Source organism: Lytechinus variegatus, chromosome 1 (assembly GCF_018143015.1).
Source record: "Lytechinus variegatus isolate NC3 chromosome 1, Lvar_3.0, whole genome shotgun sequence".
NCBI classification, from domain to species: domain Eukaryota; kingdom Metazoa; phylum Echinodermata; class Echinoidea; order Temnopleuroida; family Toxopneustidae; genus Lytechinus; species Lytechinus variegatus.
In genome coordinates this window covers 63,233,788-63,261,536 of record NC_054740.1, presented here as the reverse complement: position 1 = coordinate 63,261,536, position 27,749 = coordinate 63,233,788, and the positions used below count along the sequence as shown (strand labels likewise).

The following is a 27,749-nucleotide window of genomic DNA, read 5'->3' as shown; positions in this document are numbered from 1 at the left end:
AGAAAAATCAACCAAGCGTAACGCTGATAATTTCATCAGAATCAGATGTAAAATAAGAGAGTTATGACATTTTAATTTTCGCTTATTTCTCACAAAACAAATATATGTGCAATCCAGTGGTATATACATATATATAAAACTAACTTTAGTTTTGGGCAATAAATGTCCTCGCTTTTTCAGAAAATATTGTGATTTCAAAAATTTTGGGATTTAGGGTCCACTTTGGGGATTTGGACCCGGGGGGGGGGGCACTTCCATTCACAAGTGGATACCATGCGCGACCATGGGGTCTCGAAAAACACCCGTAAACACGTAATTTCCATGTGTGAAACCCTACCCTTAACAAGTATTAGAAACAAAACGATACTCTTAATTGGCATATATATTCCCTAAAATGAACCCCTAAACAAGTACAGGAATGTTTTATTGTTACGGGTCCTTCGGTCAACGGCTTTACTTTATTTGGTTTAGTACGACCCCACCTCATTGTATTTCTGTGCCCCACCTTCTACACCTCGCGCAAATCGGACTCTAAACACGAAGTGTTGGGGCAATTATAAAAGGACATCCTTTATAAAACATTTTAATTTTGTTTTATCATCCCCGAAAATTCGACCCTAAACACGTAATTTTCCTAGCGAAATTATAGATACCCTTTTTTCACTATTTTTGTGTTTTTGACACCCTTATCACGTTACGTACGTAACGTGCCCTATCGTGAAAAAGACATCCTTTTACGTGTTTTTTGGTCGCGCATGGTATCCACTCGTCAATGGAAGTGCCCCCCCCCCCCCCGGCCCCCCGGGATTTGGATCGACCTACCTGTACCTGGCTATAGCTATAGCCTGGCCTGCGCACGGCATATGCATACACGCTGGTACATCTAAATTAAGTGATACATATGCGATGGACTGGTACAAAACGGTGAACAGATCAGAGTCTGACATCCTTTTTCATTGACATTATCATTCGGTAGGTATAAAACAAAGTGAACTTTTTACTCCTTAGTTTTTTAAAGAAATTTAGTATTCTGGGCTCGTTCTCCGGAGGACACGCACGGGGTGATGCTCTTGACGTTACTCTTCTCCAAGAATCCTCTTGTACAAGTAGTGCGATTGCTTATGTACGCAAGTGAATGCTAGATATCACGTTTCCGTGATGCCTGGATCCGAATTGCTCATGAGCTAAATCGCTGAATACATGTACCATATATACGAAGGGGGCCCCCATGTCTGGCACCTATAAAACCTAATGAGTTTTAGTCGAACTGAGCTGAGTAAACATGAATTTGTTTTTTTCTCAGGAAATCTTTTCACTCAGCCACAGACGAAAAAAATAGGTTAGGCCTATTCTTCAACTTTTGACTCAAATAGACTAGGCCTAGTATAACCTGATAACTAAAGTTCACAAAATCTACTAACTTAAATATATGTTAGGCCAAGTAAAAAAAGAAAGTAATTGATCGTCCGGGTTTTTTAAGAGCGGTGATGAGGGAGGTCCTTACTATTTGCTATCTTACTATTTTTTTTTAAAAACAAGGAGGCATTTTCTCGGCTCGTTTTTTGACAACAGATGAGGGAGGTCCTTACTATTTACTATTTTTTTTGCTATTTTTTATTCAAATGGTTGTCAGGCCATGTCAAGCTCGAAGTATGTGATCGATGCATGCTCAATATTAATGATAAATGAGTAGAAATGTATATGCATAATATATATACATATACAATTGATTGGAAATCTATGGAAAATGTATTATGCGATAAAAATCTATTGATGTATTTATACTGATGTATATCAGTACTGTATTGTAAAACAAAACGTTCATGTCAAGTGAATGATTTAAACATTATTCTATATATTGTAAAGGTAAAAAATGAATGGGGGTGGGGTCATTTTTATTACCATGGAGCCACGTTTAGTTTTCTAGAGCCAATCACTTTTTTAGCTCTGGGCATGGTTTTGCATCACAGTTTTCAAGCTGCTTGTATATATTCATTTAGCCTACATGTTGTTGAATACTGTTCAATTTTTATTCATTTTTAATTGGTATCAAATGTTAAATGATGATTGAATTAATTGTTCACATAATGTTTATTATTTCATGTTTGTAACTGCAAGTGTTAGATCTATTTACTAATTTTTACAATTTTCCATCAAATTGAATAGCTCAAGGAAGAATAAAATTTATCAAATTTGAACAGAATTGGCACTTCTTGGAATCCCATTAATGATTTTCAATCTTAATAAAGAATAACCCACTTGAAATTATTTTTTAAAAAAAATATTCAGTGCACTGCCTGCTGACGTTTGAAAACTCGCCAGAAAATTCAAATCATTTCACAAATTCACATGTTTTTTTTAGGCCCGTTTCGGGTACACGTGTACACGCACGGTCAAGTCAGTGCGCGTGTACTAAATTCCATCACCGTGTACACGGTAGCATCTGCATAAACAAGCTCACAGCCTCACATTAAATCTTAGTTCTCAGACACTGCACATGTTTTAATTACTAATATGTCAACATATTTCAATTAATCCAGAGTGAGTTCACTTCCAAAATCGCCAATTTAATCCACATTCTTTCTGGAGACTCACGTTTTTGTACCACGAAATGGGTCTGCTCCGGTCTCAAAAGCTCGAAAGCATTGCGGGGTCAATTTGAGAATCACCAATTGCGATAGCGATCATCGCTACAACTTACGTGTTATACGCTCGCACACAAGCCTACAAACAAACGCTCTTCAAATTGGCAACATAATAATGAAAATTAATCGATAACTTCAGTTACACTTATTCTGCAGCGATCTGTGCATGCATGTACGGTACAGTATACAAAATGCGCATCCAATGAACGTCGGCGCTAGCTAGGGCCCTGCACTGATTTTCTTTTGCATTCTTTATTAATTTAATGCGCTGCTAAGCCGAGTAAACTTTTAATTTGCACCAATTTTTGTGGATTGATACTTCAAACTTCTCAGGTAAGCTTTAAAACCGTGACTTAGGCTATATAGACCCCTTTTTATGACATATTGATGCGGGTCCTTGTCGACATGAAAACAGAACTCGCTCTCGCAGTGTTTACAACGTGTACACGTGTACACGACCGAAAAACACGCCGTGTACACGTGCATCAAAAATGGACTTTCAAAACGGGCCTAGTTTTTTTTTCATTCGTTTATTTCCATTTTCAACAATTACAGTTTCTTCTGTACATGTTGACATATATAACAAAACATATTTCAAATATTCCTGTACAGAAAATTATATTCAAGATTATTACAAATCAGGTTGGAAATGGAGGAGGCTGCTAAAAAGCGGAGCTTGTAGAGTGCAGCCTCCTACTGTTGCGCCAGCACAGTCAATAACATCCTCCCAGCACACAAGTCATGCATTTAGAGTCACAACAAGCACAGTCAATCACCGTAACACACATCAAAGTACAGGTGCTATCATCACTCACCAAAAAACCCACTGAAATACAAATTTACGTCATTAAAATTGATTTTTCTGTGCCATATTTCCAAAGCACGCAACAGATTAGTTCAGATTCAGGAAGTGGGGTCCCCGAAAATGCACTAAAAATAAAGAAATCCGTGATCTTCCCCGAGTTTGCAAACTTTATTTTCTCGCTAATTTATGATGGTATCTTCAAAATTCCAATAGAAAACCAAATCAGAATTTTTTTCTTTCTTGCAGTTACGGCGATATCGGACTTTGCAATTATTTTTGAAGTTGCGAGAGAGATCCCAAAGCACATGAGAGCAAATCGCTCGCCAAGTTTGTCCTTTTTTTGCTATTCAGCAGCCATAAAAATAGTAAATAACAAGAAAATTGATGCTGCAATGAAAAAGGGAACATCAAAAAAGGAACATCACAATTTTTTTTTTTAGCCAATTTTTGAAAATAGTAAATATCAAAAATTTCCATGCGGCGGCCAAAATAGATGCACGTGAGGACGATCAACTACTAGTACTTTCTTTTTTTACTTGGCCTTAATGTTCCCTTTACCTTAATTATTACCGGATGTAACTGTTAGTGTTACTGGAAAAATGCAGAAAGCTGCAGCCAAGTTTCCAGGTGAGTAAGTTTACCAGATATCTCATGAAAATTAGAAAGAAATAGGCCTAGGACCTAGGCCTGTATAATATAGGCTATAGCCTGTAGGGGCTAGGATTTTCTTGGAGAAAAACCTCGGGCAGTCATTTTCAAATTGAAACACAAAAATGGTATCCCATGTCTGCGCTCCTATTCACTTTGCACACAATTAATTTAGATATTTTGATGAGAAAGACTGCATTTTGAGGCCATCAAATGAAATGCCCAAAATTGATTTTTGATTTTTTTTGCGCGTGCCAAAAATGCTTAAAATGACCTGAAACTTTCTGAAACGTACCCAAATTTTTTAAAGGTCATTTTGAGAATTTTTTTTAGCTTTGACGCGCGCGTCGTGACCTTTGATGACCTTTGATGGCGTCTCTGTGATAGAATATATGATGAAAGATTCAGCGAAATTGAAACAGCCAATTTGGAGAAAAGTTGGCGAAAATCATAGGTGCGAAAAATAAATAAAGAAAATTCTGATGAAATTGAGAGGTGATCTGTCATAGATAGACACCAAATAATGTCCTATGGACATAATAAGAAATATTGTTAATAAAAGCGAGATTTATTTTACATTGATCGCGTCATGATTTTCCTTTCAGATCAACTTTGATCAGGTTTGATTAAAGCACAATGCGCATGTGCGATTAATGACGATAAATTCCATTCATGAATTTATCGTGCATGAATTATCTCAGCACTAACATACGAGTGAGACTTGAACTAGGATCAACATAAACTTCAAATTAATGGCGAGTAGGCATCATAATTACACAATACGTTTCATTTTAGGGAAATTAGTAGTTAAGTACTATGAAGGCTCAGAAAAAAGCTCATCGTTTTATCAAGCATAAAGTTACTGCATCTTTATTTTGTCCTAGGCCAGCCCAAGACACATTTCATTCATTAAAAAAATGGGAGTGGCTTCTTGCGCAAATACAGAACTTCAAGGATGGTTATGAAAGGGGAATTTAGTGATTAAAACTTGTGCATCATCTGGGAACTTAGAATTAAGGTGAGGCTGTGAGCGTGGTATAGAATTTTGTTCAATTGAATAATTCTTCACTTGTTGACAACTCCCATGCAAGTTTTATACAGATACATGTACCGTGTACACGGTCATGGAATTCAGTACACATGCACTGATTTGACCGGACATGTACACGTGTACCCGAAATGGGCCTATTGATCATGTTGATAATGTTCCTTACTGTATATTATTATGAGTAAAAGGTGCCAAATATCACAAAGAAAGATCCATCTGAAAGATCTATCGAGTTCTAGATCTACAATGTATATTTTCTTGGTTGGAAAAAAGTCCTTGGCCAAAAGGCAATTGACTTTATGGCAATAGCATTTGTCACTGCAAAGGATCACAGGAATGAAAATAGGTCCAATGCAAAAAAGCTTTCGGGAAGCCATACAACGTTATGTGTCTTTCAAAATCAAGGCTTTTTTAAAGCCATATTCGTGTTGAAATTATTTTGGATACTTGAATGTGAATTTATAGAATAATCTTTGTATCATGAATGCGCAGTAAAAGTTATTAACTCAATGCTCAAAATATTTTTATGGTTTTCTAGAGCTGGATTGAAGAAAAGAACACGTTGGCGAGGAGAACCTTTTCCAATTAAGAATTTTTTTATGCGAATCATGTAGACAAAGGTATATTTTATCTCCAACTATTAAATTTAGCAAAGTTTTTGTTATTTGGGTTGAGATAGAGGAGTGAAAAGCTGTTGCAAATCTGGCTTTTGAGTGTGATCATTATGACATTAGAGAGAGAGAGAGAAAGAGGGGGGGGGGGGTGAGATGAATCATTTGAAGCATGTCAGTACAAGAAACGGCTGATTGCTCTCATACATCTGTACATGGGGAAAATAAGGATGTTATCAGAGAAAATGAGCTGCTGCAAATGTACTTTGATTCCATGTGCTTGTTATTATATCCTTCTGTTTTGTCAAATATCATGAACTCTAAGAGTGGTATAAACCAAATGATGTTAAGTGTTTTTTCATTTTGCAACCTATCTACTCTTGTTGAGGCTGTGTTCAACCCATTGCACTCAGTGTAACAGCTTCATGCAATGGATAGAACAAAGTCTCATCTCGAGTAAGATTAGATCGCATAAAGAACTCACGTGAACGCATCATTTGTATACTGTAAGGTTTTTTGGGTAATAATGCTTGAAAATATTTTTCTCCATTTTCTGACAAAAATGTTCACCAGGTCCAACCGTCCAAGTGCAGGTGAACTATAACTTGATAACTCCAGTGGAAGTCTGAAATACTGTATCTTTTTTGTTGTTTACTTACCCATTCTCAAGTAACAAGATGTCTTAATCATGCCATCAATGACACTCACCAAACCTCGTAGGAAGCGATGCATTCATCAACCAGAAGAAGCTCCATTTCCTGTCCCGATAGAGACGATCACTCAAAAGCCGGCCGCCAACCGCCAATGGTTTTTCTACCACGCCCAGATGATTGAGAATGATGTCATTGTTCAAAAAGAGGGAGACATTGTGTTTTTGAGTAAGATGGTAAGAATAACTTTATAAATATTCACATTAAACTAGCAAAAGATGAAACTAGTAGACAAACTTCTTCAGGTACTACAGGCAACCATATGTATTATCTGGTGGGTGTTTCATCAAAGTTGTCAGCATTGACTAAATGGTCAGTGCTGACTTTTTCAGTGAAATCCTTGGTTTCGATTGGCTAAGAAGCACTGGCCTCTGACTGTTGCTATGGTAACTGTTGGAGAAAGACAACTTGTCAGTTGTCAGGTCATGGAAGGTCAATTTTTTTGAATTGTTAAAACTTAGAAAGTATACTGTGCATTTTTTTCATGAAAATTGGACATAAGAGTCATCAAGTGCAATGAACATTCTGCATGAGTTTCAGGTCATTGAAGGTCAGTGAACTTTGACAATATTCAGGGTTCTTGTTGAATTGCCATCATAACTTTGAAATTTTAGGGTTATGATTCATGAAGTGTGGACACAGGGGTAACTAAGTATCACTGATCATCTTGTACAAGTCTTATGTCACATGATCCAGGTGACCAGGTCAAATGTCATTTGGGGTCAATGAATTTTATCATCATGTAAGTGTTTTCTTTTGTGAATGATTATTCCATAGTCGTTTTCAAAGTCAGCACTGCTGCTACATGTATATTGAAACTCGTAATGCAGGTGAGACTGCCAGAGGCACTCAACCTGTTGGATGGTTTCTATTTCTGATTTCTATTCACACTGATATATTTACTAATTATTATGTATCTAAATTTCAACATCTCAAGATTGTTTGCATATTTGGTATATATTGTCACCAAAGTTTGGTTGAAATTTGCTGTAGATTGTGCTTTAAAAGCTTTGCCAGTTATCAGTGAAAAAGAATACACGGGGCGGCAGGCGAATTCGCCCTGGAAATGCCTAAGTAATAATTCATTAATAAGTGGACAGGTATTCCTCAAAATACAAAAAAGCAGCATTTAAAAAGAGCCCACGAAAGGTAGATAAAAAAATTCCCTGCCTGATATAATAAGTTGTGATTGTCTTTCATACAGGGTTTCTTTGGAAAAGGAATTCTATCAAGAAGTAAACCTGAACATCAATTCTTTGCCTCATCTTTTCAAGGATCCCATAGGAGAAACTGTAAGTAGTTGAAAACGATAACAATTGCTGTTGCATAAAGACTTGTTATAATAACAAATGCAAACTACATTTTCCGTAATATTTATAAATGGAGAGAGCTCCTCATAATTAGTGTTGAAATTTTGCAAATATCAATGTAAAAGATTTACTACAGTTTTTACATCTGGTTGTCTTTGTTATTCACATCATTTACACTTGTAAATTAATGTGAGCAATGTTATTTTTTTGTTTATTATGATTCATTATAGTACCACCCAAAGAGCGGAGATTTCAACAGCAAAGATTTCAACAAGTACGCCAACACAAGTAAGTTTATTTTCTGGTACTTGCCCGTTCTCACCTGCATAGCAGAGTGAGAGTGAGGCGCCGCTTTTCCGACGGTGGCGGAGGCGGCGGCGTCATCATCAAATCTTAACCTGAGGTTAAGTTTTTGAAATTACATCATAACTTAGAAAGTATATGGACCTAGTTAATGAAACTTGGCCATAAGGTTAATCAAGTATTACTGAACATCCTCTTAGAGTTTCATGTCACATGACTAAGGTCAAAGGTCATTTAGGGTCAATGAACTTAGACCATGTTGGAGGAATCAACATCAAAATCTTAACCTGAGGTTAAGTTTTTGAAATGTCATCATAACTTAGAAAATATATGGACCTAGTTCATGAAACTTGGACATAAGGTTAATCAAGTATCACTGAATATCCTGCATGAGTTTCACGTCACATGACCAAGGTCAAAGGTCATTTAGGGTCAATGAACTTTGGCCGAATTGGGGGTATCTGTTGAATTCCCATCATAACTTTCAAAGTTTATTGGTCTAGTTCGTTAAACTTGGACATTAGAGTAATCAAGTATCACTGAACATCCTGTGCGCATTTCAAGTCACATGACCAAGGTCAAAGGTCAATGAACTTTGGCCGAATTGGGTGTATCTGTTGAATTACCATCATAACTTTGAAAGTTTATGGATCTGATTCATGAAACTTGTACATAAGAGTAATCAAGTATCACTGAACATCCTGTGCGAGTTTCAGGTCACATGATCAAGGTCAAAGGTCATGTAAGATCAATGAACTTTGGCCGTGATGGGGTTTTTTGTTGAATAACCATCATATCTCTGTAAGTTTATTGGTCTAGTTCATAAAAAGTGGACATAAGAGTAACCATGTATCACTGAACATGTTGTGCGAGTTAGAGTAGTTTTCAAAGTCAGCACTGCTGCTATATTGAATCGCGTGATGCAGGTGAGAAGGCCAGAGGCATTCCACTTGTTAATTCCAGAAATCTCATTCTGAAAGTTTGTTTCTGATTTTAATTTTTTTTCATTTGCCATGAAACTGTTACTGCCCAAATTTTCAAAATGTCTTTGTTTTTGTTGCGTTATTGGTGTTTTATTTATTCTAAAATTTTGGTTGGATTATAAACCTAACAACTAGTGAATATTTTTAAAAATTGGAAACACATACATGTATATCAATTTCAACTCTTTTTCCATCAAATTAGAATTCTGTTTACTGTTTTCTTTTGCAACTTCTAGCCATACATTGTTTATGTACATTTTTAAAAATCAGACTAAAAAACATTTGTTTTGGAGAAAAAATAAAGAGGTTTATGTTGTAAAATAACATATAGCCTTTGCCATCTTGAAAAAGAAATTTGATTAAATATCAGTGATGAAATGTGCTGATTTTAAGTGCTAAATTCCCTGAGCTTATTTTAACGTCCTTTTACAAAATTTGATTTTGGAATCCCTCAAGTAATTAATTGCTTCTAAAACTTTAAAATAGCACTACTCGTGTTATTTTTCAAACTAATTCACTGCACTCTCACAAAACTCTTGTTTTTAATTTGCTGTACTGGCACTTTTCAAACAAATAAATTTAAGATTTCTTGTGCTGATTTTGAGTCCATTCATGGATCAGGACTTCAATACAATTTTATTAAAATCATTTGTCTCGCCTGCATAGCAGAACGAGACTATAGGCACCGCTTTTCCGACGACTGCATCGTCGTCAACACCAAATCTTAACCGAAGGTTAAGTTTTTGAAAATGTCATCATAACTAAGAAAATGTGTGGGTCGCCTCTAAAGGATGTTGCAGAGTATGAGTTCTACAGCTCCTGTAGTTGTGAATTTCACAGGTCTGGGGCCCGTTGCAGAAAGAGTTGCGTTTAAACGCAAGCCCAAAAATCAATCGCAAGTCGCAAATGCGCGCTGTTGATTGGTTGAAAATGAAGTTGCGCATGATTTTTAGAGTTGCAATCGATTGCAACTCTGGTATTAGCAAAGGCTCAATCGTCCCAGAATTTTTTGGATGGTGGAATATGACTTGGTTGGGATGATCGCAGGGTGCTTACTAGTTGGTAATGGCGTATTAGGGACTTGCAGAATGCAGAATACATGCATGTAATCGGTGTGTGGATCTATTGATAATGTTGATAATATGATATACCAGAAGTAGAATTTTGAAAACTATGCGATCCTTTATGGCCAACCAATTATGATTATTATTATCACCGTACGCCTTTGATTTTATTATAATTTTTCTTACCACTATCATTGTTGATGTTGTTCTTGTTATGTATTATTATCATTATTGGAGACTTTTTTGTGATCAGCAACATACAGATAATTTTAATTTAATTTATTATCACATATGTATATTGTCCTATATGGGATAGTTGTAAATGGGCAAGGAATTTGGTGTTACCTTGTACACAATACATACACCTTTATATGACTTGAAAAATATATACTGTCCTGTATTACATTTTCATTACTCGCTATTGAAATGAAGTAATCAGGAAAAACTCCTTTTAGTCCATTATCTGGTAGCATGTATTTTGCATGATTTGCAAATAAGAGTTTTCTAGGCTCTTCAATTTTTAATTAGTACTTCTGAGGAGAATGAATGGAAATCATTAAAATGAACCTGACATTATTTATATTTTCCAGGTATGAGAGACATCTTTCGTGGCAGAAGCAACTTTTATTGCAGCGAAGGCATCGCAATAATGAAGAGACACTGGGATTAAAGAATACTACGACCACTGAGGATTCCATGCACAGTCCACCCTATAAGATAGCCAGTGGGTCTTCAAAACGAGTTAAGCGTGCAACAGTCTCTGAGCGCAACCAGCGCGCAGGGATTATGACAACTGATTGTAAGAAGGAGCGGCCGGAATGGAGGTTGGTTCCGGAGAATGAGTGCAGGTTGGTGGTATCTTGCCAGTCTGGAAGGGACAGCAGTCAAACAATGTCCTCAGAAAATCTCTTTGTATCTTCTACCCACCAGGCAAAGACTGAACCTATGCTGCAAAGCCCAATAAAGCTTCCCTCTAGTAATAGGCCTAAGCCTGAGTATGTGGAAGGTAGTGGTCGGATTAGATCACCAAAGAGCCCTTTTGGTGGAAATATGGAGAGTAGACAAGATGCGCAGGTTTCGTATCTTTCTGTTAATGATCATCATCTTGGTACGGATGACTCTGTAGGGAATAAGTTTGTCTTCCAATCTGAGGTTGCTGGTGTGAAGCACACCATTGGCTGTAGTGAACCAACTTCATCTTGCCTTCCATACTCAACTGATCAAAGTATTGAACATGACCTTAGTGAGAAGATGTTATCGTTGGGGCAATCTGGGTTGGTCTGGGACACAAAAGATGCAGACTGGGCTGAGCACAAGGAAGTGGGGAGGGTAGAAGATAAAGGACATGGGGAAGAGGACAGTAAAGAACTCTTTGACAGCTCCAGGATTGAAACAAGTGCCTGGTCCTCTTCGTCTTGGAGGACAGATCCTGCTGATTGGAATCAAGGTCAGGATGTTGATAGAGGCCAGTCCCACTCCCAGTCTTGCCAAAGGCAAGATGAAATTGGCCCTTCTCAAATTGCAGAGTCAGATACTCTTTGCAATGATGGGCAGGATGGAGGTGTTGATAGAGCAACAACAAGTGGATCCTACACTGGTCTTTCAGCACTTGGATTGGATCAGACCTCCATTGAGGATGAGAGGAAGAGATCAAGTGGCCACCCATCTTTGAGTGAGGAATGGACCAGTGACCCTAGAGATTGGGATATGAATGAAGGAGACCAAGCCCTAGTCTCTAAAACCAAGGAGCAGGATAACAAGAACTCTACTAATGATCAAGGTTTTGATGATAGCTATGACCCAACTGAGGAGCAGAGTGAGGGTGTAGAGCCATCAACTTCAAGGAACCCTCAGGAAGCATCTTATTCTGATGAACAGTTGTTAAGTGAAAGAATGAAAAGAGACTTTAGCGTCAGTAACCCTAAATACCATCCAGAGGAAGATGATAAAGAAAATTTAAGACGATTAAATAATGATGGCATGGAATCTTTCAAGCAAGACAAGGTGAACAAGTCATTAGGTAAGGTGTTGAAATGAACTGCAAAGTACAGCGTGAGTAAAATGATAATCTTTGACAAGAAATGAATTTAAAAACTTTGGAACTCAAGCCAAGCAACCGAAACCTTATCTAGTTAGCTATCAAACATTTTCAAGCTTATTATGATCAATCTTTCTTCTGTTAGTTGAAAAAAAAATGTTCACGGTTTGACAAAAACGTGGTCTTCTCATGAAACAGAGAATCTTTGTGGCAAGTCTATAATCAAACTATCAGCTAGTAATTATTGAATAGATCATGTGTAATATAAGCATAAAAATTGTTCTTCCCACAAAGAGTGCACCCTTATAAAAAGAATTGGGCTTACCTTAAACATATAGCATTAGCAACACACTTTTTTAACTTGGCTTACAGAGATCTTGGTCAGAAACTGATAAATCATACTCTAGGTAGTAAATTTTGACATAATCACCAAAAGTAGACAATTTTCAGTATTTTGTTACTATTAAAGATTGGTAATTAAACATCTGCTAGATGTTAAGTGTTATTGACAACTATAGCAAATGCATCTAACAGCGCTTTCTGTGTGGTAATTCTGCTCATGGTGTTAGTGGCTGATTTGTTAGTATCTTGATAGTTCCACTAACAGCATGTCTGTGCGGTCATTACAGGTGGATATTCCCTTTAGTAACCACTACCCCATTTCTTTCTTTTTTTCTTGTATAGAGTTCCCTGTAGCTCCAGGAAGAGATTCTGAATCCGATCTTAGCAATATCAATGGTTCCTTTGTTGCTGTACCCACACCAGTGGAGTTTGATGATGCCACCACAAGCCAGACAGAGAGCAATAACATTCTTAGTATCAAGGGAAAGGATGCTCACAAAAAGGTATGCCATTATTTCATGAAATTTCATGTATATAAAGTGCTGTTTAGCTAGTTGCCCATTTGTTTATTACCCCATTTTGGCTCCGGTTGTTTCAAGTGCTTTGTGCATTCTGGGAATTAATCCTGCCGCGTATCCATACAACTCACCTGGGTTGAGCCAGAAGGCAGCATGATATGGATAAATTTCTTGCTGAAAGAAAACAAATCATGCACAGGATTCTAAACCATAGCTCTAATTGTAAGATGAGTCGGACCGTATCGCCCCCTCTTTTCATCCACACCCTGGTTAAAATGATTGGTCAAAGTGGATTTTAGGCTGACCAAAGAAGATCAGGCAAGTGGAAGAAGATGATCTATTAGATTGAAGTACAACTTTTGAAGTATGATGTAACTTTATGGAGAGCGAGTAGCTTCTGGTTGAGTTTCTTCTCTGTTGCTGTTGTAGGGTCCCTAACAATGATAATGATAATATGTAATAATTATAATGATAACTAGTAATTATAATAATAACTATAATATCAATAGCAACAACAACAAAAATAACTGAAAATTGTAATAATAGCGTCATTTTTAGCCAGGTTAGCAACTTCACTTGTTAAAGACTTTTCTTCCAGCTGGCCCTGCTTAAAGGTATTGTTTAACTTTGTGAGCAGCCGATTTAAAAAATTCTCAAACCAAGATGAAACATGTGTACAAGTGCATGTATTAGAACTACTAAACACTGAAAACAACCATTATTTAGAATGAAAAGCTAAAACTGCAAGGCAAACCCCGATTTTGTAAATAGGTGTCTTATAGACGCCTAAATACTACACATAAGTGTATGGGATGAAATTAAGATGGTGTTTCCGGTCACTTTATATTTCAATTTTTGAAGCACTAAATAATTATTTTCGAAAGCAATTTTTTCTGGGCTTCATTTTTGTAACATATCACATACACAGGTGACAAGTGTGACCTAGCTCAGATTTTTTAAAAGTCAAACCAATGTTAACCAATCACTTTAACATGATAATGGTATAATACCCCAGCTTTAGTGGGCTCCCTAGGTGCTTGTTCAGGGGATTTCTTCCCACTTACCCATTTACTGCACCTGGGTTGAGAGTGGCAAATAAAGATAAGTGCCTTGGCAATGGATGCAGGTGCTGAAGTGGGATTTAAATCCCCATGCCTTGTGGTTCATAGCCTAGAGACACTTATCTACACGGCCACAGCACCTGCAGATTGATCAGATACTGTGCCATGACCTTGTACATTGCATAGCTTTTCTGATTTACAGCCATTAAATCATCATGGCTGCACAGAACTCTAATGTTTGGGCATTGAAGGAGATGCTGCATGGTTTGAGCTTCTTGACTGGAACAATGTTATTGTCTGTATATTCCCATACTAAAAGACTGAATGAGCCCAACTTTGTGTCATTACAGCTTATAAGCCAAATATAACAATCTTGTTGCATGGCAGAAAAGTTAACAAGTTTCTGAACACTCAAGATATTAAATTTTGAAAACTCACAATTTTTCACCTACATGTAAATAGAAAATCTCTTAACCCTATTTAACTTGGATATTTTGCGTTAAGTTATAATCTTTTGTTTTTGTAGAGTCGTGAAGTCAAGACAGGTCCAGTAAGGCACAAGGACCCATATCCTATCTTTGAACATCTTCAACTCAGCTATGAGGAGGTGAGTATTTATTCTGAAATCTCTAGTTGCAGCAAAGATCACCTCTTTTAGTAAGAATCTGTCTCACAATTTGTCAACATTTTGTGCCAATGTCACAAAGGAGAATGGTTTTCACCTAATAGCAATGGTGTAGTGGTTCTGACTCTCGCCTTGTAAACAGAGGGTTGTGTGTTCGATTTCCACCGCGGTCTGACGTCCTTTGGCAAAGTGTTAATCCACACTTTGCCACTATGGACCTAGGTCCTAAATGGGTTACTCTGTCGGATGTGAAAGTCATTGTAGCTTGTCCAGTACCTCAATTGAATGGAATACTCACCAGGGAATGGAGGATGTGCATACATATGTGTGGGAATGACTGATTGAATCCAATGACCGGGGTAGTAATATATCTGTAAAGCTTTTAGACACGTCGTTCCGATGTATTAAGCACTATATAAAAGCGGATTATTATTAAGCGAGAAGATTTAGAGATAAGAGTTCTGTTCAAAAATAAATTGGTTAAAGAAGTAGCCTTTATTGTTGTAAGAAAGCAAGAACAAAAAATCATGTGCACTTTTACCATTGACATCTCATGTTAGATTCCTACAATTTTGCACTTACAGAAGTAATCCAGGCTAAAAATAATATGATTTGAACAGAAAAAGAAAAATCAGACAAACAAAACTCTGAAAAGTTGATCAATATCTGACAAGGAATATCAAGGTTATGGCATCTTTAAGACTTGCATTATTCCAGTGATACGGTTCTAGGCACGTCTTCATGAATATTCAATCAATAAGCAAATTTATGATGTCATGTCCCAACTTGTTCTTTTGTGTTTTGTTTAATGAAAGTAGGTTTATTCAAAAAAATTTCTTGAAGAACTAAAAAAAGTGGATTGACAACTGAATTAGTGCATTAGACATTCATTGTTGCAACTTATTCATTGTAAGGGAGACATATCATTCACACAAGTATGAAAAAAAATTATGATTTCATATAATAACATAAGAAAAAGGAAAGTGGGGATGTGACATCATCAGCCCACCTAATGAAAATTTATGATGACGTGCCTAAACTGTTTTCACAATATTTTGCTAAAATTCAATAACTGCTATTTCTTATCAGATTTTGATGAAATTTTCAGCATTTTGCCCTGTGAATTTTACTCTTTTTAATTAGTAATGATGATTTATTTTGTAATAATTAATTTTTTATCAGCCTGGAATACCCCTTTTAACTGAAAATTTATTCCTTCAAAATACACATATATATATATATATATGTTTTTTGGGGGGGAGGGGTAAATATCTTTTTTACCATTCAATGAGACAATGTTGAAATTGAGTAAATAATAAGAATACAACAGTATCATTGTGTTTATTCTTTGAAAGTAGTTTAAGTTTGCAACAACTAATCATTCACATTATACTCCTCCTCCTCATCTGCTCATGATCACTGTCATCACCATCTTCCTCTTTCTATCTACTTTTTTGTTACAATATAACTATAATTTTTACAATAATAATAATTCATCTTTTTACATCCTTTTTTACTCACTTGTTTTATTTATAGGCCTTCTTCTTGTCATATGGACTTGGATGTTTGAACCTGAAAAACACTAATAAGGTAAGGATCATTTTCATGAAACCATTCCCTAAGTCCTTTTACATTTATTCAAGTATTCTGAAATATTCAGCATAATTATATCTGAAGCTTCTAACAACCTTGAATTATGTGGGCAATCTTTAGACCAAGCATTCAGTCATTTGCAAATCATGAATTAATGTACCTGTTCTGTAAAGCATCAAATATGTGAAACAGCTATGAGACGGGAGAGATATCTGTCCTTGTAAGCAAATTCTAGTTGCAGGTATGATCGAACAAAGGAATCTTGCGAGAAGATGAATTACGTCAATTATTAGGGCGATTCCATGCTAGAAAAATCGGCCATTTTCGCAACATTTTTTCAACCTACTGTCAAAAAAAAGAGGAACTTCAATATGTTTTGTACATGAAGTACTACTGGGTAGTCATATAAACAAATGAAAACTAACTGAAATACCTTGTCCATGGGTGAATGAGAGGTGAAAATGTTGAGTATCGTACTGGACCTTTCTGAGTCCTCTGCGACACACAACATTTTCACCTTTAATTCACTTACATGTATAATCAAACAAATTTTTTGATAATCAGTTTTTCACATGAATACCCACTAACTTTATTATTGACCAAAACAATTTCTACTGCTCAAGTAATCCACTAAGAGACCAGGGGCTCGTTGCAGAAAGAGTTGCAATCAACCAATCAACAGTGCGCATTTGGGACTTGTGATTGATTTTTAGGCTTGCTTTAAAATGCAACTCTTTTTGCAACGGGCCCCAGAAATTGTCAAACTGTCCCACCACATGTATAGAATTGCCCATTAGATGCATCTTCTTGATAGTCTAGTTAAAGGACAACTCCATCCCAACAAAAAGTTGATTTGAATAATCCAACAAGCATAACACTGAAAATTTCATCAAAATCGGATGTAAAATAAGAAAGTTATGACACTGTTCCTTATAAAAATATTTTTCCCTATAAAAGGGGGTAGTGAACTAATGTGTCTGATGATATATCCACTGATCTGGACAAACAAAATCACTTCAAACTTTTGGGGAAATGTCACGTTGGGGAATTTATATGACATGACATTTGGAGAAGCTGTTCATCTGAGACGTATAATACACAAAAGTTATTCTTTGATGAATTTTCTTCAAACCTTCACTCATATTTTGCTTTCATTTTTCTGCTTTTGATTATTAAAACAACTTATCGTCATAATGGTCTTTACTTTTAACACAATGGTGAATTTACCATAATCATTCAGAATAGGACAGAGGAATAAGAACAAAACCCAATGACATGCCGTAAAAAGGGAATTAAAATAAAATAGAATGGAGTCTTTCTAAATGTACATGTGTGTTATGTTCATCAATTTTCATTTTTGTGACTGTTCCATATTCAAGGAACAAATGGACCTAACAGAGATGTGGAGAACGTTCCGTCGCCACCAGCCCAGCTTTGTGGCCAACTATATCGTTTATCACTTCTTCAGAAGCAAGGGATGGGTACCTAAGACGGGGCTGAAGTTTGGAGCAGATTTCAGTGAGTACATACATGTAATATACCTTATCAAGTAGGACTGTGAGATGAGGTGATGATCAAATTATATTGTGCCATTTAATATCAATGAATGAGAACATGTGAGCCAATTTTACTAAGAGTTGATTTTTCAACTACCGGTATAGAAATCCAGTTATTTCAATATTGAGAAAGCATGAATCCATTGCAAGTATTGTCTAAAGGTGGTGTACATTACTCTATTAAGGCCACCGCACACCACCGCACGACTGTTCCCGATCCGATTTTGGAACAAATCGCATTTTGCTTATTTCCTGAAATTGTGAATGGAACATCATTTCATTTGATTAATTGAAAGAATACCAATATAACTGTTTTGAAAGATTGCAAGCCTTTATTTTGGAGTAAAGGCCAAATTATTTTCAAATCGTAGCCAATCGTACGACTGCTATGACCTCATTACAACTAGATATTAAATTCGCTTTTATTCTAAGAAAGATAGCATAGATGATAGCATAGTCACAGATTTGAACATATAGGTACTGGTACGATAATTTCAAACATTACACAGTAAGATATTCCAAGTCTCAATATTGGCTTCAAATTCTACTACATTTTATTCTGAATTCGGGTCGCAGACCAATTGTAAGGTGTGCGGTCGCCTTTACATGCGTCATTGTATTGGTATCTGTTGCCTCCCCTATGGTTCCAAAGGCAAATTGTGTACATTTAGTTAATGAAGAATTTATGGGATGGATGGATAGTTCATATTGGTCCAATCACTCATAGCTCTTTGTTAATAGTGGTCTCTTGTAGGTTTTGATGTGTCTTGCTGTGTATGATTGAGAAAGGTTATATACCCTACTGTACCTGTTATCTTAATCCAACTGAACAGGGTTTAAGTAAAAGACTCTATAATCTGCTATGCATGAATTTACACTGATTTAATTTTTGTCATGATTCAGGAATTTGTTCAGAAAATTTGTCATAAATTGTACAAGGGGGGGGGGGATGCCTTCGCAGGCCCTTTGAGATCTCGCCCATCTATCGCGCTGAATATTGGCATGCAGGTTGTCTAGGACATAATCTTCAAAATTGTATTGTAATTTTTTCATGTGAATTGCTACTAATTGATTATGCTAATTTATTTGTAATTAGTATGCAAAATTACTTTTTCCTCAATAAATAAGTAAAGCTCCAAATGTTCTAATATTTGGTGCAGAAAATTTTTGTGGTTTTCTCAGCAGATTTACGTGAAAAAATTGCGATATCAGATCATTGTCTTATGTATATATCGTGTTTTGCAATTAAATGTATTTCTTTGTTTTTTCATTGTTTATTCAATGAACTTTTTGGGGACTTTTTTAGGCCATAAACAATATAAAAATAAATCCATTTAGACCAGCAAAATGAAAATAATCATACATTTATTATTTTTGGTTGAAAAGCACAATTTGCATTGACTTTGTATAATGTTTTTTGAACAATTTTGCATCTGACATGCATTTACAAAATGTTGTGCAATGTCGCGCGACAAAAATATTGGGCGAATCATTGAGCTCAGAGGCCCCCCCCCACTCACACTGATCACAAGTTATCATTCCATATCTTCACAATAATTTTGTCCTTTTTTCAGTCCTGTACAAGAAGGGTCCACCTTTCTACCATGCAAGTTATTGTGTATATGTCTTCATGGTCAATGAAGAGGATATTGATCAGCATGGTGTCCATAAGATGAACTGGTCTTCCCTGATGGGCAGGGACCGTGTCATTGAAAATGCTGCAAAGGTCAGTCGTACTAATAATGATAATACCAACATGCTTATACAGTGCGTATCAAAAAACGTTTACACTTTATAAAAATCCTGTAAAATTACACATTTGTAATATTCAGAAGATTTTTCCACATTTTAACATTGGTGCAGATCCATTTAAGCAAGTAACGATATAACTGTCAAAGTATTTCCGCTTGAGTGAGCACCACTTACTTATGAAAAGTAAGTGAAAAATGATTTGCGCAGAACTTTGAAATAGTTATGCAAATAAAGGTAGACCTTAATCATGGAGATCACATGGAATTTAACTAGTAAAATTGAATTGAAGATTTTTTTACCTTTTAAAACTTGTTTCCTTGCCCAAAACACTTCAAAGAGTGCATTGTGCCCCACCCCACTCCCCCACACACGGAGGCCATTGAGACATTATTTGCTTTACACTGAGCTGTGATTTACATGAAATGGCTTTGGCTTGAGATTCTTCTTTTCTCCTTCATCTGAGTACAGTCCTCTTCGTACAGTATAGTCATACTAGAATGGATTGAAATCATAATCACAAAAACTCATGACAACAGAATGTCTGCAATTGAAATTTTCATTAAGATAATCATTGTCAAGCTTGGGAAAAGTGTGGAGAAACAAGTATTAAATGAAAAATGAAATGTAAACCCACTTTAAATGATGAAAGCTTACTGAAGAAGTGTTGGAGACGTCTCATATAAACTTTTGTTCAGATTCAGTCATGTCCTCAGATCCAGCTGGCACAAAAAGGGTAAAATTGTTCATACTGAATGTTAAAATTTCAATGTGGTTGGTGAAATTGTTATAAAATGCTTTAATGTATCTGTTTCATTTTAATTGACTAAAAGTGCAAGGGAAATGTATGAGAAATGTTTCGCAGGGCAAGTTCGATTTCGCCCTTTCCCCTTGACACAGCGTGAAAACAAGCATTTCTGCGGAAACAGATTTCTGCAAGCTTTACAAATATGGACAGTGCTCACTCAAGTGTAACATTCTGTCAAAACTTTTACTCTCATTGGATAGATGAGACCCAAAGCCAAGATTATAAGTGAAAAAAATACCCACAAGTTGAATATTCTTACATTCCCAGGGCTTTTTCAAAGTGTACACTTTTTTTTTGATACGCACTGTATAGTGCATATCACTGCCAAATGCGTCCCTATGCGCTTAATCGGATATTATTACCCTGGCTTAAGCCCCGCAGCCTTTTACAGCGAGGTGGCATTTCAAAAAATAAATTCCTGCCAGGTACCCATTTACCTCACCTGGGTCGAGTGTAGCACAATGTGGATTTCTTGCTGAAGGAAATTATGCCATAGCTGGGATTTGAACCCACGACCCTCTGTTTCAAAGTCCGAAGACTAATCCACCGGGCCATATTGCTCCACACAAAGCTAGCTGCAATAATTACGTTTAGGAAAATGCTGCATTTTACAATAAATTCTGTCTTACATGTAGGTCATGTTCATCCTATTGCAATAAGTTGATTTAGATGAATAAGATTCACCATACGAGCCTTTCACATACATTCTTTTCTGTTTTAATATTCTTAATTTTTACCTGAGAAGATTTTTATTTTGTGTGTTTCCTGTCTGTGCCACACATCCGCCATGCAACTGACACTTGTCATGCATGTTTCCACAAGTATACTAAAAAAAAAATTAACTTTTATAAGGCGCCTAAGCGCACTGTGTTCTGTTTATGGTTTGAACTTGGGATTAAAAGGAAAGAAAGAAAAAAAATGTGGCAGGGGAAAATGACAAAGCTAATACAAGTATACTAATAATCAAAAATAAAAGTTGGTGTGCACCTCCAATTGACCGACCCACAACTGTGAATCATCTACATGTATCTAACAGGTAGGTTTTGAGTAGCGTTTTGAACTGATTCACAGACTTGGCATTATGAATGTAAAATGGTAGCTTATTCCAAAGGGAAGGGGCAATTGTGCAAATAAAGTCATTTTTGTTCTTTGAATTAATCATGCCATTTTGAATTCCTTTTTTTGTAATCTTTAAAGAGTTACATAAATCAAATTGAATTGTTTGATTTTGTTTTACCATGACAGGAGCTGATGTTCTGCTTCGTGATCAAGCCCAGCAAGTTGCGTCAAAAGGACCTGGAATCTCCTGCATGCATCCCACAATTCAAGGTTCAGGAAATGCTTATGAAAAGATGGGTTCCCTCTCGTGGACGACAACAAAATCAGATGGATGAAGAAGTAACTTAGCAATCCTTGTACATGTCAGGAGAGTCAAATGCAGGAAAGGGTCAAGTTAAATCCGAGTAATCACATTGAGCCTTAATTTTAAGAGAATGGTTTCAAAATCATGACGATTCTTCCCTCACCATGATAGATACAGATCAGCCCGTCTTACAAAGAGTTGCGATTGATCCGATCAATAACATCTATGGATGGCCAGTGATGTGAACATCTGTTATGCATTTTCAATCGAAATATTTCCTAACTATGATGTATGTTCATGCATCTATTGCTGTCTTGAAAATTTACTGTGCTTCTCTTTGTTTACAAAGGACTTTGTGCAAATTTCCTGTAGAAAAAAATTATGACACTGGTGGATTTCCATAATCGTAACTCTTTGTAAGAAAGGGCCATGATGTAGTGTATTTAAACTAAACGCTGTGAAAGAATTAAATCAGAGAATACTGAATATCACTGAACAGATTAGCACATGTAGGTATGTCTATTATAATAACCAGGTAAAGCTCGTCATACTCGCATAATTCTATTTTTTTATGTCTTGGCAATTACTCACTTTCTTCCAGATTTGCTTGGCACATATTTTTATTCATGTGTCGAATTCAGATTATGTTATGATCATTTGCCATAACAGATATGAATATTTTTAGGATTTGGGGACTGAATACATTCCCAAGAAAAATATGTAGTGTCCTATTAAACATCTCCATGAAAGTTGATTTCTGTGCTCCCAAGTGATGCAACATATTATGCATATTTAATATTTAAAACAATTTTTTTTAATCATTAACTGTTTTATACTTAAGAGTTCAAATTCTTTTTTCTTATCGTTAATAATAACTTACCGTATGTGATTTTTACAACCCACATTCTTTTTTTATGTGATATCTGTTTTAAAAGTTGTCTTCTTGTTATAATGTGTTTTCATTTGATATGAAAGTAAGACAAACTTCAGATTGTACATGTAGATCACTACAGATCAAATGTAGATTGATTGATTAAACATTGTTTTCATTTCAGGGCAAGTCCAAGGTAATTTCCCCTCAAATGTAAAAAAAAAAATCATCTTGACGTGATCCAATTGCTATGACACTGCAGCCAAAGAGTTAAATAATTTATTACCAAACAAGAAAAGCAATATCTAAATTCTGCAAATTGCGCAACAGCACAATTCGTATGGGACATTAATTAAAAAAAAAAATGGGGGGAAAAATGGAAGACCTGTTTCTACCCAGCCTAATTTCAATACCCTTTGTATAAGTGGGCAGTGTCACACCAAGGAGATATCGTTAGAGGTGATACCTCCTTGGTCACACCTCACACGAGCATGTTTAGTTATCCATCATTTTGGTGTTATTTGAAAGTTAAGATAACTTTCTAAAACCCTTTTCCCCAAAGTGATATTGTTTGGTAGCCATTTCAAAAGATCATATTTCTATTTTGAGATGCACTGTGTAATAACACAGCTAAATCCAAATGCTCTGAATATTTTTCAGAGGTTGAAATTCTGAAGATGCAGGGTATCTTGGGCTTGCCCTTCTTAATTGTCTTTCTATAACTTTTGATCCAGTCTAAACTGTATATATCACAATTTCATATTTCTTTTCTAAACAAAATATACATATGTATGTGTGTGTGTGTGTAGGCGTATGCATGTCTGTATGTTTATAAATCATGCATTGTACATAATCTGATATCTTTTTTCCTCATTGTATAGAGATTATATTACAAATGCCAATTTATTCTCTGACATGAACGAGCAGTTGAAAAGAAATATGTTAAGGCAAGGCAATGTAAAATATATTTTCGTAATGTTTGAAATATCATGTACAGTCCACTAATACATGCATATTTTAATGATAGAATCTATACAGAATGGTTTGCTGAAAATTTGCTTGTTAACTGGTTTTTCCAGCAGTTTGGTGAATTATTTTGGAAATCATGTAAAATTAATATTACTTTCTGATGTGCAGTTTTGAAGTTTATAGATCGAGTGATTAGTTGATATTTCAAAAGTATTGGAAATTCTTGTAATGCACTGCTTCATTACTCTTTGGTTTGTAATTTTAAAAGCATATTTCATCTTATTGCTAATTTTAAGTAGTGGCAGTGTTTGTTCATTGATGTTCTAGTTTCATTTCATATAATCTTGCCATTGTAATTGTCGCTTCATTACTGAATCTCATGTGTGAAGTCTCATTTGTAGTCCAAGTGACACTAAAGATATTTGGCCATAGATGCATGAAATCATGTTTATTGTTATTTTTCTTTTTCATTGACACCTATCATCATCTAGGATTAGAAGACAATTATTTTACTCTTTCATTGTAACTACTCTCAATGTATTGTGCTTCATATCTATATTGAAAAGGCATTATAGAAATTTTATTAGTAGTATTGTTATTATTATGTTATGTGGAGCGTTGTGGCCCAGTCTCTGGACTTTGAAACAGAGATTTGTGGGTTCAAATCCCAGCCATGGCGTAGTTTCCTTCAGCAAGAAATTTATCCACATTGTGCTGCACTCAACCCAGGTGAGGTGAATGATGTTTTTCATGTGTTATGCGCTATACAAGAACTTACTATTATTATTATATATGTCAATTACATTCTTAATATAAGCCCTTTATATTGAGAATGAAATTGATATATCCACATGGTGATTTGAAACCACATGAATTGTATAGAATAGAAAAATCAAAGAAATTGATTGATCAGCGAAAGTTTTAGATTAAATAAATGATGAAAAAGTTTTGTGCATTTGAATGTTGAGATCATTTAGTACAATGGCAGTTTAATCATTACGTGTGATGTCACATTCTAAGTGTATGTTTCAGTTGTTATGATTAGGTTAATGAGTAGCCCAAAAGTACCCAAAATCAAATAAGATATCTTTTCAGGTTTTTAATTAGGGCTCTGGCCACAAAATTAGTATGAATTTATTTAAGTGATCATTTATTATTAAAAACACTAATTATCATCAAAAATGTTACACTGTCAGGAAAGCCTGGCTTTTTCTGACAGTATAAAAATTTTGCTGGTCACTGATTCCAAAGTGAGAAGGAAGTTATTTCTGATGTACTTTTGTTGCGCCTCCCTCATAAAACCAGAGGACGGAGACCTTTATATTTTGTTGATTGCCTATGTAGGGATACAGATAATTTGTTAAATGATTTATCAACTCTTATGTTGGATCTCAAAGCCGGGTGTACCATTGTTTATTCATTCTACAAGTAGTCGTAGTAGTAGTAGTAATTTCACAAACACTTATGCACATCCTGGTCAGTTTGCAAATAAGGGAAACGATGACGTCACCCACTTACTATTTCTTTTCTATTTTATTATACCAAAATTGAATATGATTGTCATATTATAATGCAAACATTGAAATATTGTGTAATTCGAAACACAAAGTAATATAGTGAATGACATCATGGACTCTAATTTACACATCTCCATGTTCTACATAATAAATATGTTGTGTGAAAAAATACATTTTAAAAGTCAAAGTTTTTGTTTTACATCTAATTTTGATGATTTTTTTTGTTACTTGTGTTTGATTTTTTTTTCTTTTGGTTCATATCAATTTTTCGTTGGTGTCAACCTCCCCTTTAATTATTGTTATCTTGTACTGTGTTTAACTGTGACAGAATTCAATTTCAATAAATTTTATGAGACAACAATATGAATCAAATTGTTTAAGAGCAGTGATTTAGCTCGGTTATAACAGGTCTTGAAATACCGTGAAGTCCTGGTTTTGGTGTATCATTTTATACCGCAGGTTCATGTACCCTAAATGACCTTTGACCTTCATCATGTGACCTGAAAATCATCCTGCAATATCATCAGTAATACTTGAGTACCTTAAATTTGTATTTAAGTTTCATGAAATACATCCATACTGATACACTTTCAAAGTTATGGTGACATTTTAATTAAAAAAAAATAATCTTGATAAGATTTCATAAATCATGGTTATGTGAAAATTTGTCAAACTCATGTTTGTTATTACTTTCTCAATCTTCTTCACACTTGGCAGTACGTAATACCTCAACAGCTGAACGCCAGTTTCTTCTGTTCTGGGCGAGTATCGCCAGCCCATACCAAGTTTGGTTTATTTGTTTCATTTTTTGCTCTATGTCCCTTTTGGTTTGCCCCTCTTTATTTGCCCTTGTAGTGTCCATCGTAGTGATGTCTTGTATGTGTAAATTAAACTAAATTAAATCCTGAATTAAGCAGACCAATTAAAATTTAAAAAACTAATCACCCTTTTAGGAATTTATCTATTTTTATTTCATTTCCAGGAACACATACACTCATAACAAGAGTAAATTTCATTTACTCTTGTTGAAATTGAAAATAATCATAAAATATTCAAAATACAATATCACAATAAAAGAAAAAAAATACAGACTAAAAAAACACCATCAGCTATGCCTGGTGATTAAAAAAATCAAATTTCCATAATAAGACTCTCCTCATTATAGCTTGTTATAAAAAGGACATTAACATTCAAATACAAATTATGAGCAAATAACAAAGACAAAATTCGCAAATGCAGGTCTACAAGTTTATAAAGAAAAAAAAAGAAAGGAAAAGGTAGACAGAGAAAAACAAGAAAAGAGAGAGAAAAAAGAAAAAGAGGAAAAGAAAATATATATTGATAAGAAGAACAAAATGAAATGTGCCTTTTTTCAAAATGAAATACTGTACCCTTTTGAAGTAAAACATTATTTAAGGTTTAAAAAATCACAAAAGTGTTGGCTCGCGCTACAAGCTCACGGCATCGATTATTGTTAAGTAAGGTCTTTCCTTGTTTACAAAAATGCTTAGAATGTTCAGTTTTCAGGTTAGAATATCACAATTTTTTTTTGGCTCGCACATATTGCAGTCTTGTCAATTATTGCTTAATGAGGTGCTAATTTTGTTCTTGGTTACAAATGCACTTAGAATGTCCAGTTCTCAGGTTGAAATATCACATTTCTTGAGATGATTGGTGAGATATGTCCCGGAGATATGTATCCTATTAATCATTCACTAAATGTAGTCCAGTATATTAAAAATTCCACGTCGCGCTTCGCGCTCGTATCAATTCTTTAGTTAGCTATAGAACTTTTTCATGATAACAAAAACTGCTTGGAATGTTTAATTTTAATGTCTTATCATTAAATGAAATGCCCCTAAGTTTGAGCTTGTGATTCGGGCTCGTAACATTCGCAAGCGCCTTGATCATTTTTTTGGTAAAGCGTGATATAAGTACCTGTTATGTATGTATGTAAGGATATGCCCTTTTACAGGGATATATGGTCCAGGTTGGAAATATTTACATCTCAATAAATGGAATAGAATTTACAAAGCGAAATGCTTAAAATTTGATCAAAATTGGATAATATAGTTATTGAATTTCAAAGATTTGCATATTATTCCGGTAACACAGTTTGTCTATAGGCATGTCTTCATGAATATTCATTAGGTGGGCTGATGATGTCATATCCCCCTTTGTTCTTTGGTATTTTAATATATGAATTTAGGTTTATAAAAAAAAAATTACCAAGAACTAAAACAATTGGATTGACAACTGATTAAGTGCATTGCTGTAACTTATTTCATCAAAGTGGAGACACATCACTTCAGTTACACATGTGTGAAAAAAAATCGTTTCATGTATTAGAAAAAGGAAAATGGGGATATGACATCATCAGCCCACCTAACGAATATTCATGAAGATGTATGTATAACTGCTTTCACAAAATATTGATAAACTTTAAAATTCAATAACTTGGCCATTTGCTATCCGATTTTTATGAAATTTTCAGCATTTTGCTTAATTTGTGAGTTTTACTCACAAACCCAGAAGGATATTTAGATATAAATATTTTTAGCCCAGACCATCCATTTAATAACAGTAATTTGCACCATAATTGAACAAAAAGT

General features: G+C 35.2%; 1 protein-coding gene across 1 annotated transcript; it reads left to right on the top strand.

The window, feature by feature from the left end:
• Positions 1-865: 865 nt before the first annotated feature.
• LOC121419390 lies at positions 866-24,215 on the top strand. Its single transcript, XM_041613846.1, has 11 exons — positions 866-972; positions 6,428-6,643; positions 7,672-7,759; positions 8,008-8,065; positions 10,718-12,147; positions 12,850-13,010; positions 14,613-14,693; positions 16,248-16,301; positions 17,684-17,822; positions 19,435-19,586; positions 21,663-24,215. The coding sequence occupies exons 2-11, from the start codon at positions 6,446-6,448 to the stop codon at positions 21,822-21,824; spliced, it is 2,523 nt and encodes an 840-aa protein (XP_041469780.1). The 5' UTR covers positions 866-972; positions 6,428-6,445; the 3' UTR covers positions 21,825-24,215.
• The last annotated feature ends 3,534 nt before the right edge of the window (positions 24,216-27,749 follow it).

What these genes read in the sequence shown, in the direction of transcription:
- LOC121419390 (XM_041613846.1), top strand. Translation starts at nt 6,446, where the DNA reads ATGCCATCAATGACACTCACCAAACCTCGTAGGAAGCGATGCATTCAT. An exon ending in TTGTGTTTTTGAGTAAGATG is followed by an intron (nt 6,644 to 7,671) that starts GTAAGAATAACT and finishes TCTTTCATACAG; the next exon opens with GGTTTCTTTGGAAAAGGAAT. An exon ending in AGGATCCCATAGGAGAAACT is followed by an intron (nt 7,760 to 8,007) that starts GTAAGTAGTTGA and finishes GATTCATTATAG; the next exon opens with TACCACCCAAAGAGCGGAGA.